A 15,043-nucleotide genomic window follows, 5' to 3' on the forward strand; every position below is an offset into this window, starting at 1 on the left:
TAGTGGGAGGCTTCAACTCAGGGCCTCGGTACTTCTTCCCTCAAGGCTAGTGTTCTACCACTTGAGCTACAGCTCCACTTCTGGCTTTTTGGAGATATGTCTTGTGGACTTTTCCTAATGGAAGTGGCTTCAAACCATGACCCTGAGAACTCGGCCTCCTTAGCTAGAATTACAGGTATGAGCCACCTTGCGCCCAGCCACTTTTCATGCCAACAAACTAAACCTTAACATCGACCACCTCTGTTGTCCTAACACAGAAAAAGTCCATAATTCTCAGCCTAAAATAAAATGGCATCAGTTTCAGCCAGACATTTTCCCTGGATATATTTGTTTACCTAGGAATAGCCTCCTACTTTGCTTCTTTTAAATATTTGTTCAAAATGCTCCTTCTTCCCTAGGTACTGGAATAATTATAAAAGTTTCTCTCATTTAAAAAAATATCTATTTACTTTCAAGGCAAACCTAGGTTCAGTTTCATACTTCCTAGGAAGACTTCTTTAAATATCACTGTGGGATATGGCCACTGTCCTATATTCCAACACAGTCAATGCATTTGTAACCAAGAACATGGGGCATCTTTGTGTCAACAGAAGGGATCAAAAAACCAGTTTGCCTACAAAAACAACATATTCAGAATATCAGATGTCAGAGGAATGCGGATTGTCTTTCAAAACAATAATATAACTATAACCCAATTAAGCAAAATGTTTAGATAAAAAGGTGCAGCTGATACACCCTCAATAAAGGAATTACAGTTTTGCCCAGTTAGAGAAAAGTGAATCCAGAGAAGAAAAGATAAAGATCTAGGGCATTAACTAGGGGATCCCTATTTACAAGAAGAAAAAAAAACATGCAAAATATTCCAAAATTCTTATGTCTTTCCATGGTTTTTGATTTCTTATTTTGTTTCTAAAATGTCTCATTGTATTATATATATTTACTAACTTGACAGGACTACTTTCTCCTTAGTAAGTTAAAAACTTATTAAGCTAGGTAAGTAGGTCATTCATGTCATGCTCTGGTAACACTTATATTCTAGTGTGGGAGACACACAATCAACTATACACACATATACACAGGAAACCTAATAAGTGACAAAAAAAAAAAATGAAGGTAGAGGGACAGCCTGAATTGAGGAAGGCTGAAATTTTAGAGAGGAAAGGTATCAGTAAAGAACCTGAGAAGGAAAAGCTGGCTTGCTTGTGTTCAAAGGCTGAGAATTTAAACAGGAAACTGAATGGCAGACAGGATGGTTATCACCCAGGGTCTTCAGCAGGGAAAAGGGGAGGGTACAATGTTGCTAGGGTCTGCAAGAACTGGAGACAAAGAATTGGCCAGATGGAGCAAGTCAATAGGCTACATGGTTAAACCACAGCACAGAGGAGTTAGCATTAGTTGTAATAGTCACCTTTAAAGACAGGAAAATCTTGATATTCTACTAAAGAATGGTAACTTGACTTGGAACTTGTTTTTTTTTTTCTTTTTTTCTTCAGCTAAGATTTTTTGGAGAAACAGGAACCAGATGAAATTAGGAAGACAATACACCTTATTTTTCTTAGGTGAGCAAAACTAAATCATGCTAAATTCTCTAGTTGGAGCAGAAATGTGCCTGCAACATCTTTATCTTTTGTTTTTGTTATGATGGTACAAGAATTCTAACTCAAGGCTTCATTCTTGCTAGGCAGACTCTCTACTGTTTCAGACATACTCCTATCAATCCCTTCTGAAATGGGGAGGCTAGGTCTAGCCAGAAGTATCTTGGCTATGTAGTGGATGACAAAAAATTCTGTTGCCATCTTGTCCTCATGGTAGAGGAAGGTGAAGTCTTCACCATCTTCATCCCATCTCCCCACTCCCCACCCCCTTGCTCCCAGGTAATGGGCATCCTTGAATTCCTAAAGGTAGGGGCAGGGACTCGGACAATAGGTTATTGGACCTGCCAGTCGTGGGTCATAAACTCTCAGGCACCCTGGGACCCGGGGCCCCCTGACCTGACTCTATTTAGGCCTAAACCAGCTCAGGCGCCATTATGCCATTCCCCATGTTCCTGTGTCTCTTGTCTCTCCTTGGATCACAATGGCGTCCCACTTCAGCTCTCCACTGGGGTTGATCCGGTTTGCTGGTATCAATTTTCTGCTCTTTCTTTCCTCTCCTGCCCTCATGGCTCAGCTTTCTGACAGTGTTAAGTGTATTCAAGGGGCTGCAGTTCTTTGTGACAAGAGTCCACCTGCAGCCGCCAGCCCTCCAATAAAGACTCCCAATTCAACCTCTCAAAATGTGGCTTCTCTTTCTCATGGCTGAGATTTACCTTACAAGACTTGCTCTGCTTATTTTTAAGATAGAGTCTTACTTTTTTCTGGGGCTGGCTTGGACTACAATATTCCTATTTACACTTACTGCTATAGCTGGGATGACAGGCACATATACCTCTCTGTGAATATTTTATCTGTTGAAATTGAATCTTAACACTTTTCTGGGAAGGTTGGTCTGGATCTATTATCAACTCATTCTCAACCACCCAAGTTTCTAGGATTATAGGTGTGAGCAACTAGGCACCAGACTGTCACTTTTCCTTTTTGAACATGTGATCTGTGACCTTGAATTGGGCTTGCCCAGAAATGTTTACCTTAAACTGGGCAGGCCCAGGAATATGCCTGCCCTCTGCTTCCTTACGATTCTTAGTTGAAGGAAAGCACTGCTTCACAAGCAACTCCAGTTCTTTACTTATTGCAAAAGATAAATCCTCTCACCACTCTTTTATCTCCTGGTTGTGCCTAGTGGCTTTTCACTCACCAAGATGTGAACCCCTATCTTTTCAGAGGTATTTATTTCTCCAGTCCTCCCTCCCACAAGTCCTGCAACAAGATCATTTGCTCCTACAGTTTGGACCTGGGGTCTTAAAACTGGTTTAAAATCCACCAGAAGTCCAAAGGTAGAGAATTTCCTAGTAATGTAGTCTGTAGTACACAAAGCACAACAGAGAGCAAATCAGTTTACATGGAAAAAGATAGCCTCTGTCCCAAGGGACCTTCTGAGAAAGATCTTAGGCAAGTAAGGAAGTGAGAGACTACTGGGGAAAGAAAACTCCAGGAAGAGTGATCAATGTAATAGGGACCTGAAGCAGAGGATTCCATTATGTTTGGAAAATAGCAGGAAGGCCTTGAGGGGCTGGAGAAGAGCAAGCCAGGGTAACTAGGAAATGAGAAAAGAGGTCCAGGGGTTGGGAGCTTCTGCAAGTCATAAGTACTTTATCTTTACAAGGGGAAGTGAGATGATCTGGAAACTCTTGAATAGTTTAAGCACAGGTCAACAATCACAGATGTCTCAGAAGGCTCTGGGGCAAGGTATAGAGCAAGAGTGGATTCTGACACCTAGGTGAGATGTTCCTTACTAGTCTATGTGGGAGACTATGGTGGCTTGAACCAGGATGGAAAAATAAAGGTGTTGATAAATTTGTTCACTCAAAGTCCAGGCTTTTGAAGAAAGAGTTTAGAGTTAAAAGTTCTTCATTTTGGGGCTGGGGATATGGCCTAGTGGCAAGAGTGCTTGCCTCGTATACATGAGGCCCTAGGTTCAATTCCCCAGCACCACATATACAGAAAATGGCCAGAAGTGGCGCTGTGGCTCAAGTGGCAGAGTGCTAGCCTTGAGCAAAAAGAAGCCAAGGACAGTGCTCAGGCCCTGAGTCCAAGCCCCAGGACTGGCCAAAAAAAGAAAAAAAAAAAAAAAGTTCTCTATTAGGTATTTTTCTTTCTTGGTCATTTGTTTTTTTCTCTTTGTTTTTTGAGACAAGGTCTCATTTTGTAGTACAGAATGGCCATAAAAAATCTGAGATTCTTTCACTTCATCCTCCAGAAAACTGAAATTACAGCTGTGTACTAACAGACCTAGCAACAATTTTTCCTAATTTCTTTAACTAGATATTTACAATAGACATCTAAAAACATATAATGAAACATATATAAATTATCATGTAGACAGAAGCAATGGCTCATGCCTATCACTTGTTACTCAGGTGGCAGAGATCAAAAGGAAAGGCTAACATAGGCAAAAAAAAAAAAAAAGCCTCATCATAATGAACCAGACATAGTGGTAGGTATATGTAGTTCCAGCTATAAGAGGTTTTAAGTAAGACTGTGGTATGAGGCCAGCCTTAGGCAAAAACTCAAAACACTACTTGAACAATAAAGCAAAAAAGGGCTGGAGGCATAGCTCAAGTGGAAGAGTGCCTTGCCCACCAAGTTCAAGGCCCTGAATTCAAATGCCACTACCATACAGAAACACACATAACTGACATGTACAGTTAACATCTTTTTGGAAAGCAATTTAGCTATATGTATCCATTATTTCTCATCAAGAATCCTAATGCAATAATGTGATCAAATATAAATGCACAGCTGGGTGCTCTGGTGGATCAAGCCTGTAATCCTAACTATTCAGAAGGATGAAATATGAGGAGTGCAGTTCAAAGCCAGACCAAGCAGGAAAGTCTATGAGACTCTTATCTCCAATTAATCATCAGAAAATCAGAAGTGGCACTGTGGTTCAAAGTAGTAGAGTGCTAGCCTTAAGCAAAAGGCGCTCAGGGATAATGCCCAGGCCCTAAGTTCAAGCCCCACAACCAATAAAAAAAGGAGGTTAAAAATATATATGTATATATATATATATGCATATGTGTATATATATGCACAATACAATATTGTTTATAATGCTCAAAACCTGAATACTATATAAGTGTAAATTTAGGGATATGTGGGAGAGTGGACCGCATGGTCTTTCACTGAGGCAGACCGCTGATGGCTCATGCTTGTAATTCTAGCTACTCAGAAGACTGAGATCTTAGGATTGTTTGAAGGTAGGCAGAAAAATTGATGAGACAGCAAAAACCCAGAAGTGGAAGTATGGTTCAGTGGTAGAGTGCCAGCCTTGAGCAAAAAAGCAAGAGTACAAGGCTCTGAGTTCAAGCCCCACTACCAGGGCTTGATTAAAAAAGTTTCACTGCAATCTAGCATCTCATAAAGATGAGATATCAGGAACAGTGTTATCTGAACTTTGAATTATGTGTTGATTGCCAAATAAAATTTGGCATTTATTGAACAGAAAAATATAAAAGTCTGACAATAAAAGTAGTATTTCAACAGAGAATCAGACCATGAAAGTCTCCAAATGCATACTTTATTAAATAGCTTGTAAGAATGAAGATTTTTCGACAGAAGCAATAAGTTATGAGCCAAACACAAAGGCACATTCTTGTAGTAATAGATCTTAGAAAGCTAAGACAGAAGGCTTGAGCCTGAGGAGTTTGAGGCTAGCTTGGGCAACATAGTAAGACCCTGTCTCAACAAATAATAATGAACAAAAACCAAAAAGTATCTCGGATATACAGTCAAACAAAATGATATAAGGTCCATCACCCACAAAGAAGGATTATGTTAAAAGAGTAGGTTTTGTTTTCCTTTACCTTTAGCCATGTCACACTCCTTAATCATTTTAAGAAAGCTGGAAATTTCCCTATCGAGTCTCTGTTGACATGTTTGTGCTTTCTGGAAGGAAAAAGAGAAAATTAAGAAAAACCAATATAGGACTTTTATAGTATTTATGCTATAATGTACATTACAAAACTCTGAATTGAAAGACTGATACACATAATACTAATTCCTCACAGAGATAAAAGATATAAGAATTTCATTAGAAATTTAATATTTAATTAATAAAATACATTAATGAAAGCATTTAACTCTGAACACATCCATTATCTGTCATGTAGCTATCACACAAATGCACTGATCAACACCAGTATCCTGTATGCCATATGTTCATGAAGAGTTAAAATTTCTAGTATTTGATCAGATTAAATTCTTTTAAGAAATTATAAGTATTTTTGATTCTCAAATTACAGGTGTTAGCTATCATGTCTGGCTAGAGAGACACTGTCTTTATAAGTCAAAGCTTATGAAAGTAAGACAAAAGTCAACTATAAGTATTTTTCCTTGCAAAGTTCTACAGGTAGATTCCTAAAAGCAAAGAATTTGATGATGCAAGCTGCATAGTAGCTTAGTGAAGATATAGAAGAATATGATGAAAATCAATGAATGTCATCCTGCGGTTACTTTTATATAGTTTCACTTCAAAGGAAATGGAAAGCATAAACAAGAATACCTAATTGTGAATATTCTGGAGTATGACATTTGAAATTATTTATTCTGAGAACCATGACCTGATAAATGTTAGAAATACATTGTTATAGGTAGAGTAATAGATTTAGTCCTATGATGCTTTCTAGTTTTTATTCTTAACCTCTCAGTCCATCAGAAAACATCTGCCCATTTTTTAAATTAAATCTACTTCTGCCCCACTACATATACCAAGGTAGCACAAGCAAGCAATCTTTTCTCCTATTTCACCTTATACATTTTTTAGTACTTATAAAGCTCAGCTCAACCAGCAGAATTATTCATGGTACCACATTTGTGACAAACATTGTTCTCTTTTAATTTTGCCAAACTTTTTGAGAGTTGATAACATAAAAATCTAATCCATGCTTATTTATTGGAAGCGGAACACCTATACCATGCATTGGAAACACCATAAAGAGAACTGATGCTTGGTCTTTTTTTTTTTTTTAAGATAGAGCCTGTGAATACTGATAGAAGGCAGGAAAAAATCCTATCTGGAAATGTGCACTGTAACCTAACCAAATGCATCATTCATGACTTATTAATAGGAAATTATCATTGCCACTCCATACATACTTAGTATTCCTACTCATGTACAAAGCAAAATTACTGTTCTCGCTCTGCATTCCTAGAATAGAAGTCCACTAGATATAAAAGCAAGCTGACTTCATTCACAGACCTTGGATCTGAAATACAGAGAAAGGCTCCTGCAGTTATCATTAAAGGCAACAAACATCTTAATGATCATTCTCAAATACTCAAATCACACTCATCTTCTTGTAGCATGTTCATCTTACAGAAAAAAAAAAAGCTTCCCTGATCAATGGTTTCTAAAGGTACTTAACAATCCAGGTGCAGTGACAAATGGCATGGAACCTGAGCTGATGGAAACTTGTAAGTTCAGCTACTTGGGGAAGCAGACACGAGGGGCTGGGGATATGGCCTAGTGGCAAGAGTGCTTGCCTCGTATACATAAAGCCCTGGGTTCAATTCCCCAGCACCACATATATAGAAAACGGCCAGAAGTGGCACTGTGGCTCAAGTGGCAGAGTGCTAGCCTTGAGCAAAAGGAAGCCAGGGACAGTGCTCAGGCCCTGAGTCCAAGGCCCAGGACTGGCCAAAAAAAAAAAATTAAAAAAAAAGAGGACCACCATTCAATGCCAAACTAAACAAAAAGTTAGCAAGATCTCATTTCAATCAGTAAGCCCACCATAATGGTATGTACTTATAATCCTAACTACAAGGGAGGCCAAACTGGGCAAAAAGACACCACCTGAAAAAAAAACAAAACTAAAAATCAAATCCCAATGCCACCAAAATATATTTTTAAGTTACCTGTAATGTCAGCTGGAGAAGAGTCAATCTACACACAGCTTTAAGTTGGGTACAACATGTGGCACTAAACATATAGTACCATTTAACTGTCTCTAAAAAGAACAGAAATATGTTTTGCTCATCCTAAATTAAGCCTTTTTAAGCCCAAATGCACCAAGGCTGCATAGGAAAGCACTCTTTTTTTCTTATTTCAACTTATAAATTTTTAATACTTATGAAGCTCAGCTTAACCACATTTTAGGAGGCAAGGAGGGACAATGGGACAGGCACAAAAATGGAAATAGGAAGGATGAGAAAATTGTTACCATTACATTCAATATACTTTATGTCAATGTTGACTATGTAAGTTGAAAATAGGGATGGGTGAGGAAAAAAAATGAGAAAGAACAATGAAAGAGGTTGACAATAATCAAGACACACTATAATTCTAAACTGACTTATGGAATTGTAAAAAAAAATAAAGGGGGGAAAAGAACAGAGGTCATGAATACAGTAAAACAGAACACTGTCTCAATTGGCTACACTAGCCCCTTAGTGGTTACTAGAAATATTATGAAAACCTAAACATCTACTTATAAAGGTAATGGTGGGTTCGACATGGTGGTTCTTGATTCTATCCCATCATTCAAGCTGAGGCAGAAGGATCTTGTATTTCAGACTAGCTTGAGCAATATAACCAAATTCAATCTCCAGTTAACAAAAAAAAAGAAAAGACTGCGCTGGGAATATGGCTTAATGGTAGAGTGCTTGCCTTGCATGCATGAAGCCCTGGGTTCGATTCCTCAGTATCATATAAACAGAATAAGCCAGAAGTGGTGCTGTGGCTCAAGATGCAGAGTGCTAGTCTTGAGCAAAAAGAAGCCAGGGACAGTGCTTAGGCCCTGAGTCCAAGCCCCAGCACTGGCAAAAAAAAAAAAAAAAAAAAAAGACAAGACTGGCTATGGTAGCACAGGCCTATAATCTGTGTTACTTGGTAGGTGGAGATCAGGAAGATAAAGATTTATGATCAGTCTGGACTATAAGTTAAGGAAACCTTATCTCAGCAATCAAGCCCAGATTGTTGGCAAATGCCTTATAATACCAGTTATTCTGGAGTCTTAGATAGCAAGATAACAATCCATGGCCAGCCTGGAGCAATAATGCAAGAAGCTTATCTGGGAGAACAAAAAAGCCAAAGGCAAAAAAAGGCTAGTGGCATAGCTCAGTGATGAGTGCCTGATTAGCCAAAAAAGAACAAACAAAGCAATGAAGAAAAGAAAAGGAGGGAGGGAGGGAGAAAAGGAGGGGAGGGACAGAAGGAGGGAAAGAGAAAAAGGAAAATGAAAGAGAAAGGAAAAGAAGGAAAAGGGAAGGGAGGAATAAAGGAAAGATTCTTGGTAGACTCCACATGGTATTTCATTCTGGACGTCTATGCTGTTCATATTGTCAGGACCTCTGAAGTTTTTTTCCTTCTCTATAAATGGGATCCCACTATATACAATGTTCTATTACTGATGTCTGACAGTATTTTAAATGTCTAACTTATCCAGGCAAAACACACAGCAAGGCTGCTACTACTAATACCGAAGACCCTCAGTATCAGAAGAAACCACAAGCAAGCACTAGACAGTCTTGTGCCCCAACAAACTTCTGACTTGAAAAGATGCTAGTATGATGTCCTGAGCTGCAGTGCAGCTCAAAACTGTTTTGGAGAGTATACAGCTAAATGAGAATAGACAGGGGAGAGGTAATTAATACCAAGCTATTGGAAAAATCACCATATTATTAATTAAAAACAGAAGCAGAGGGCTGGGAATATGGCCTAGCGGCAAGAGTGCTTGCCTCCTACACATGAAGCTCTCGGTTAGATTCCCCAGCACCACATATATGGAAAACAGCCAGAAGGGGCGCTGTGGCTCAGGTGGCAGAGTGCTAGCCTTGAGCGGGAAGAAGCCAGGGACAGTGCTCAGGTCCTGAGTCCAAGGCCCAGGACTGGCCAAAAAAAAAAAAAAAAAAGAAGCAGATTAAAGTGAATTCAGCAATAGAAAATGAACTAATAATACATACAACATCATTATAGAGAGTGGAAAAAGAAAGTCTGAAAAGTGGAATCATATAGGAGATGATTCCATTGCCACAGAATTCTAGAACAGGAAAACTGACAATGTCATAGATCAGTGGTTGCTAGACACAGAGGAGGGAGGCGCTGTCAGAGAACAGGGGCTAAGGAACTTTTTTGAGGTGATAAAGATGTTCTGTATCTTGATGTGTGTGTGTGTGTGTCTATGTGTATGTGTGTGTATGCACATATGTTAATTGCCAAAATACATCAAATTGAAATGAAAATAAATTTTATTATATAATAATTACACCTCAAAATATTACTTCTGGGGCTGGGGATATGGCCTACTGGCAAAGAGTGCTTGCCTCGTATATCTGAAGCCCTGGGTTCAATTCCCCAGCACCACATATACAGAAAATGGCCAGAAGTGGCGCTGTGGCTCAAGTGGCAGAGTGCTAGCCTTGAGCAGAAAGAAGCCAGGGACAGTACTCAGGCCCGAGTCCAAGCCCCAGGACTGGCAAAAAAAAAAAAAAAATTACTTCTAGCTTTTAAAACAATAGACCATAGAGCCTGGCAAGTTTCCTCTTTGTAGAAAGTAGTCGATATGGCCAACATTGGTTTCTCATACTCTTTTCTAAGTTCTCCCAACTCCAGCCAAACCCACTTATTTCATCTTCCTTTGCTCTAATTCAAGCTTAAGATGTTTACTCTTTGGGGTACCTGGTGATTACTGTGACCCTTCTTTGCAATTTTCTTAATGTTTTATTTTGCAATAGAAGTTTACACAAAAATAAGAGATTTGAAGAGAAAATTCTTTCACATACCTGACTCTCAATTTTCCCTGCTCTGAGACCCAAACTGCTAATCTTTCATCTTTCCAGGAATGCTCAACATCAACGTAAATGTATGGGTGTGCATCTGTCTGTATTATCCCAAGTAGCAGCATATTTGATGCATCCTTTATCCTTTGTACTTTCACCTTGAACATACCAGGAACTTGTTTAGATGCACCTGTAATCAGTCATGTGCTGATGCACATGTGTCTTTCTGCAAACTCATTTTAGCTAGGAATCACTCTTTAAAAAGCTTATGTTAGGGCTGGGGATATGGCCTAGAGGCAAGAGTGCTTGCCTCATATACATGAAGCCCTGGGTTCAATTCCCCAGCACCACATATACAGAAAACAGCCAGAAGTGGCACTGTGGCTCAAGTGGCAGAGTGCTACCCTTGAGGAAAAAGAAGCCAGGGACAGTGCTCAGGCCCTGAGTCCAGTCCCCAAGACTGGCAAAAAAATAAAATAAATAAAAAGTTTATGTTACTTTTTTGGTGAAAATCTAACATCATTCACTCATGACTCCTCATAATGCACATATAGTACAGATTCTACAGAATGAAAGCATTCTTAAGAAATAAAAGCCTCAACTTTGCTAGTACCACCCAAAGTGAGAGCCTACTCCAATGCTGTCAACTAGAGCTCTGATGACAAAAACATTCATTGTGTGTTTTCTGTGGTAGCCACATGAGGCTATCACAGGGCACCAGAAATGTAGGTAGTACAGTAAGTAACTGAGCCTGGTGAACTGGCGCACACCTCGAACCCCAGCACTCAAAAATCTCGGGCAAAAATATTATGAGTCCAAGGCCAGCCCTGATGACCAAGAGCCAAGTTCAAAACATACAAAAAATAAATAAATATAAGGAACTTTAATCTTAATTGAAATATGAACAACCACATGTGAAAAGCAGCAATCACACTGAATAGCGGCGTTTCAACACTATGCTTAACTTTAGCTTCCAATGTTTTTTCTAAAATATTTTCAAAGTGACTAAGGGAATACAATGAGGCCAGTATTTCTCTGATTCATCATTTTTCTCCCGAGGCCTAATCTCAAGGCAATGACAGAGGGCCATAAAAAGGGCTTTAAATTTATAAAGATCCTCAGTTTGGAGAGGAAATAAAATGAGATCAAAAGTATCATAAAATGGGGCTGGGAATATGGCCTAGTGACAAGAGTGCTTGCCTCATATACATGAAGCACTAGGTTAGATTCCCCAGCACCATATATATAGAAAATGGCCAGAAGTGGCACTGTGGTTTAAGTGATAGAGTGCTAGCCTTAAGCAAAAAGAAGCCAGGGGCAGTGCTCAGGCCCTGAGTCCAAGCCCCAGGACTGGCCAAAAAAAAAAAAAGAAAGTATCATACAAGGTCCATACTCTTTTCAGTATGTACACACACACACACACACACACACACACACACACACACACACACTTCTAAAAAAGTCTGTATTAACTGACCCAAATGCATGTTGAGGAAATAGATCAGATTATAGTAATTCCAGACTATAGACTATGTCAGAATTAGAATGCATAGTTTCCTTTAGAGTGTCTAGAAACACCAAGAATTTGTGCCACAAGTAAACTCCAAGTTTTCCTTAATTCAATGATAATTTAATTCAATGATCTAGGACATCCTAGAACTAGCCTGCCACAAGCTGTGGGATCCAACATAGTTCACTTCTTTTGAATCAGATTCTGTTTTCAGTTGTTAAGACAGAATCAAACTCTCATCATTGAAACACTGGACAGAGATAATGTCTACAGCCTACAAACCGGAAAGAGCTGAATAAGCTGAATACCACTAAAACTCTGAGTACAAGGAAAAAACTTCAAGGTTTTAAAGTTAACATAGGAACAAAGTGTCAAGAGATAATAAAAGCAAGGTTTAGTTGAATTTTACACTTTACTTGAAAATTCGAAAATTATTCCAAACAAATCTCTATTTAAAAGTGTTTGAGGGGCTGGTGGTATGTGATAAGGCTTAGCAGTAGAATACTTGCTTAGCATTTGTGAGGTCATGGTTTCAATCCCCAGCACCCAAAAAAAAGCTTGTTATGTAAGTTTGTTAGTATGTTTTTACCTTAAAATTAGCATAATCCTAGAAAAGGTACTGGTAAATCCTTCCAGCTTTTAACATTCATCTCCTACTGAAAGAAGATAAAATTTTTCTACTTAAAGAATAAGTAGATTTTAAAGTATTTAGCATAGTTTTCCTTTTTCTTATTTAATGTTAACTTTGACTGTATGGTTCTCACATTTCACATTAGGCTTTAATAGTACTACTAAAAACAATTCTAAACAAATTCTGGAGAAAGTCTTCAATAAAACATGGAAGAACTCAGATTCTCTAACGATCCATCAAAAATTAAGATTAGGAATTGAAAAGTCAAAATTTCATATTTAAGATTACAGGTCCTAGGCTGGGAATGTGGCTTAACAGTAGAGTGCTTGCCTAGCTTGTGTCTGATTCCTCAGTACCACATAAACAGAAAAGGCGGGAAGTAGTGCTATAGCTCAAGAGAATGCTAGCCTTGAGCAAAAAGAAGCGAAGCCAGGGACAGTGCTCAGGCCCTAAGTCCAAGCCTCAGGACTAGCCCCAGAAAAAAAGATTACAGGTTCTTCTGAAGAATATAGGTCTTTATGAAATAACATTGTAATGGCAAACTTATCGTACATTTATCAAATCCCACAATAATCCATTTAAATTTACAGGTAGGTAGGTAGGTAAATAGACAGATAGATAGATTACTGGATAGATATAGGCTAGAATTTAGCAGAAAACAATGTTTTATTTAGAATAAAACTCATCACTCTTTTGTAGTTTTAATTCTTCCAAACCCAGTTCCCATTCTTTGGTAAACAAGGTGTATTTAAAAGATAGAGCCAGAGGAAAACAGGAAAAGACAAAGAGTCAGAAAACTGATGCCCCCCCCGCCCCAAAAAATACCTATTTCATGTCAATTATGGATAAGGCATTGATGTCACTTCAGATGAGGGTGTCTCCATTCATTACTGACGTTTTACCTTACCTCTAAGCAATGAAGTAGAGTACAAGTGGCTTTAAATGAAACTACTGGCCACGTAATGTGTCACTATGGTTGCATTATTTAAACTCTGAAATATGCAGTGAAGTCATAAAGGGCAGCATCAAGCTATGCACGCTCCCCCTACTGGAGGCAGCTTACAAACAGAATGACAATCTCATTAAAGCCTTGTAGAGTATCATAAAATGATACACACAAAATCTAGGTCTGTATCCTTAAAGTACATCTGCAAAGAGAAATGTGCTGGGCAAACAGTAACATTATTTCCAATATTATCAGACTCAAATTCAAAACTTCACCTTGTAATAACTGTTGATTAAACTCTACACTGCAGAATTAACTATGAGGGTCAGATTATGTGTTATTTACCTGTAAGGATTGCTTCAAGTCTATAGCAGAAACCGTATCATCTTCTTCGTCATCAGTCAACTGGTCTTGGGAGCAGTAATGAGTACTATATGCAGAATGTTCTTCAATTGCTTCCAGCCAGTTCTGAAATAATCCAAGGATTTATACCAAAGTGAACCGGTTATTTTGTTGTGTTTTTTTTTAAAGATTAAAACTGGCACCAGTGGCTCATGCCTGTAATTCTCAGGAGTCTGAGATCTGAGAATCATGGTTCAAAGCCAACCTGGATAGGAAAGTCTGGGATACTCATCTCCAATTAACCGCCAGAAAACCACTGTCACTCAAGTGGTAGAATGCTAGCCATGAGCTGAAGAGCTCAGGGACAGAGTCCAGGCCAAGAGTTCAAGCCCCACGACTGACAAAAAAAAAGAAAGATTAATATGTCAATAACTGTAAGGCATACTATTTATATGGAATAAATATTATCTATCCTCCCCCACAAAAAAAGCAAGCAACCATAGTGAAAGAATGCCAGGCTCTTATCTATAATATATGACATAAAATTCTCAGTACTTTTAAAAATGTCATTTATGAGTATACATATTAATACTCAAACACATTATAAAAATCAAATATGCATGAAAAAGATTTTACTTAAAATTCTCAAAACTGTTGAACAATTTATTATATAGTAATGGATCCAGACATATAATTTTACTAACTTAAAATCAAATGATATGCACAAAAATTTAAATCAAGTCCCTTTAACTTGCTCAATTTTTTGTTTTTTTTTTCTGTACCAGTCCTAGGGCTTGAATTTAGGGCCTGAGTGCTATCCCTGAATTTTTAGCTCAAGGTTGGCACTCTACTACTTAAGCCATAGCTCTACTTCTGACTTTTTGCTGGTTAACTGGAGATAAGAGTATCACAGATTTTCCTGGATAGGCTGGCTTCAAACCCCAATCATCAGATCTTAGCCTCCTGAGTTTCTAGGATTGTAGATGTGAGCAAATAGAGCCTGGCTCTTTGTTCTGGTTGAAAAATAAAATCTGTGCTTTCATGAAAAGAGTATAATTGTCTTTTCCCTCATTAAAAAAATAATTTGTTATTGTTAAGGTGTTGTACAGAGGGGTTACCATTTCAAAAGTCAGGTAATGAGTAATTTTATTTCTTTTAGACATTACCTCTTCCTTTGTTTTCATCCAGTTTGCCTCTCCCATCACCCACAAGTAACATTGGTCATTTTCCACACAATGTAT

The 15,043-nt window shown here is 38.4% G+C and overlaps 1 protein-coding gene across 5 annotated transcripts in view; it reads right to left on the reverse strand.

The window, feature by feature from the left end:
* Window positions 1–15,043, reverse strand: part of Osbpl1a (oxysterol binding protein like 1A) — a 206,796-nt gene that overhangs the window by 111,083 nt on the left and 80,670 nt on the right. For all 5 annotated transcript variants that reach the window (XR_007213389.1, XM_048363309.1, XM_048363310.1 and 2 more), the window contains 2 exons: window positions 13,806–13,928; window positions 5,462–5,543 (listed from right to left, as the gene is read on the reverse strand). Coding sequence is in view for 4 of the 5 variants with exons in the window: in XM_048363309.1 (XP_048219266.1) it covers window positions 5,462–5,543; window positions 13,806–13,928 (205 nt within the window). In the remaining variant the exon portion in view is untranslated. The remainder of the gene's footprint in view (window positions 1–5,461; window positions 5,544–13,805; window positions 13,929–15,043) is intronic.

The sequence above is a fragment of the Perognathus longimembris genome, chromosome 15 (genome assembly GCF_023159225.1).
Source record: "Perognathus longimembris pacificus isolate PPM17 chromosome 15, ASM2315922v1, whole genome shotgun sequence".
Lineage (NCBI taxonomy): Eukaryota > Metazoa > Chordata > Mammalia > Rodentia > Heteromyidae > Perognathus > Perognathus longimembris.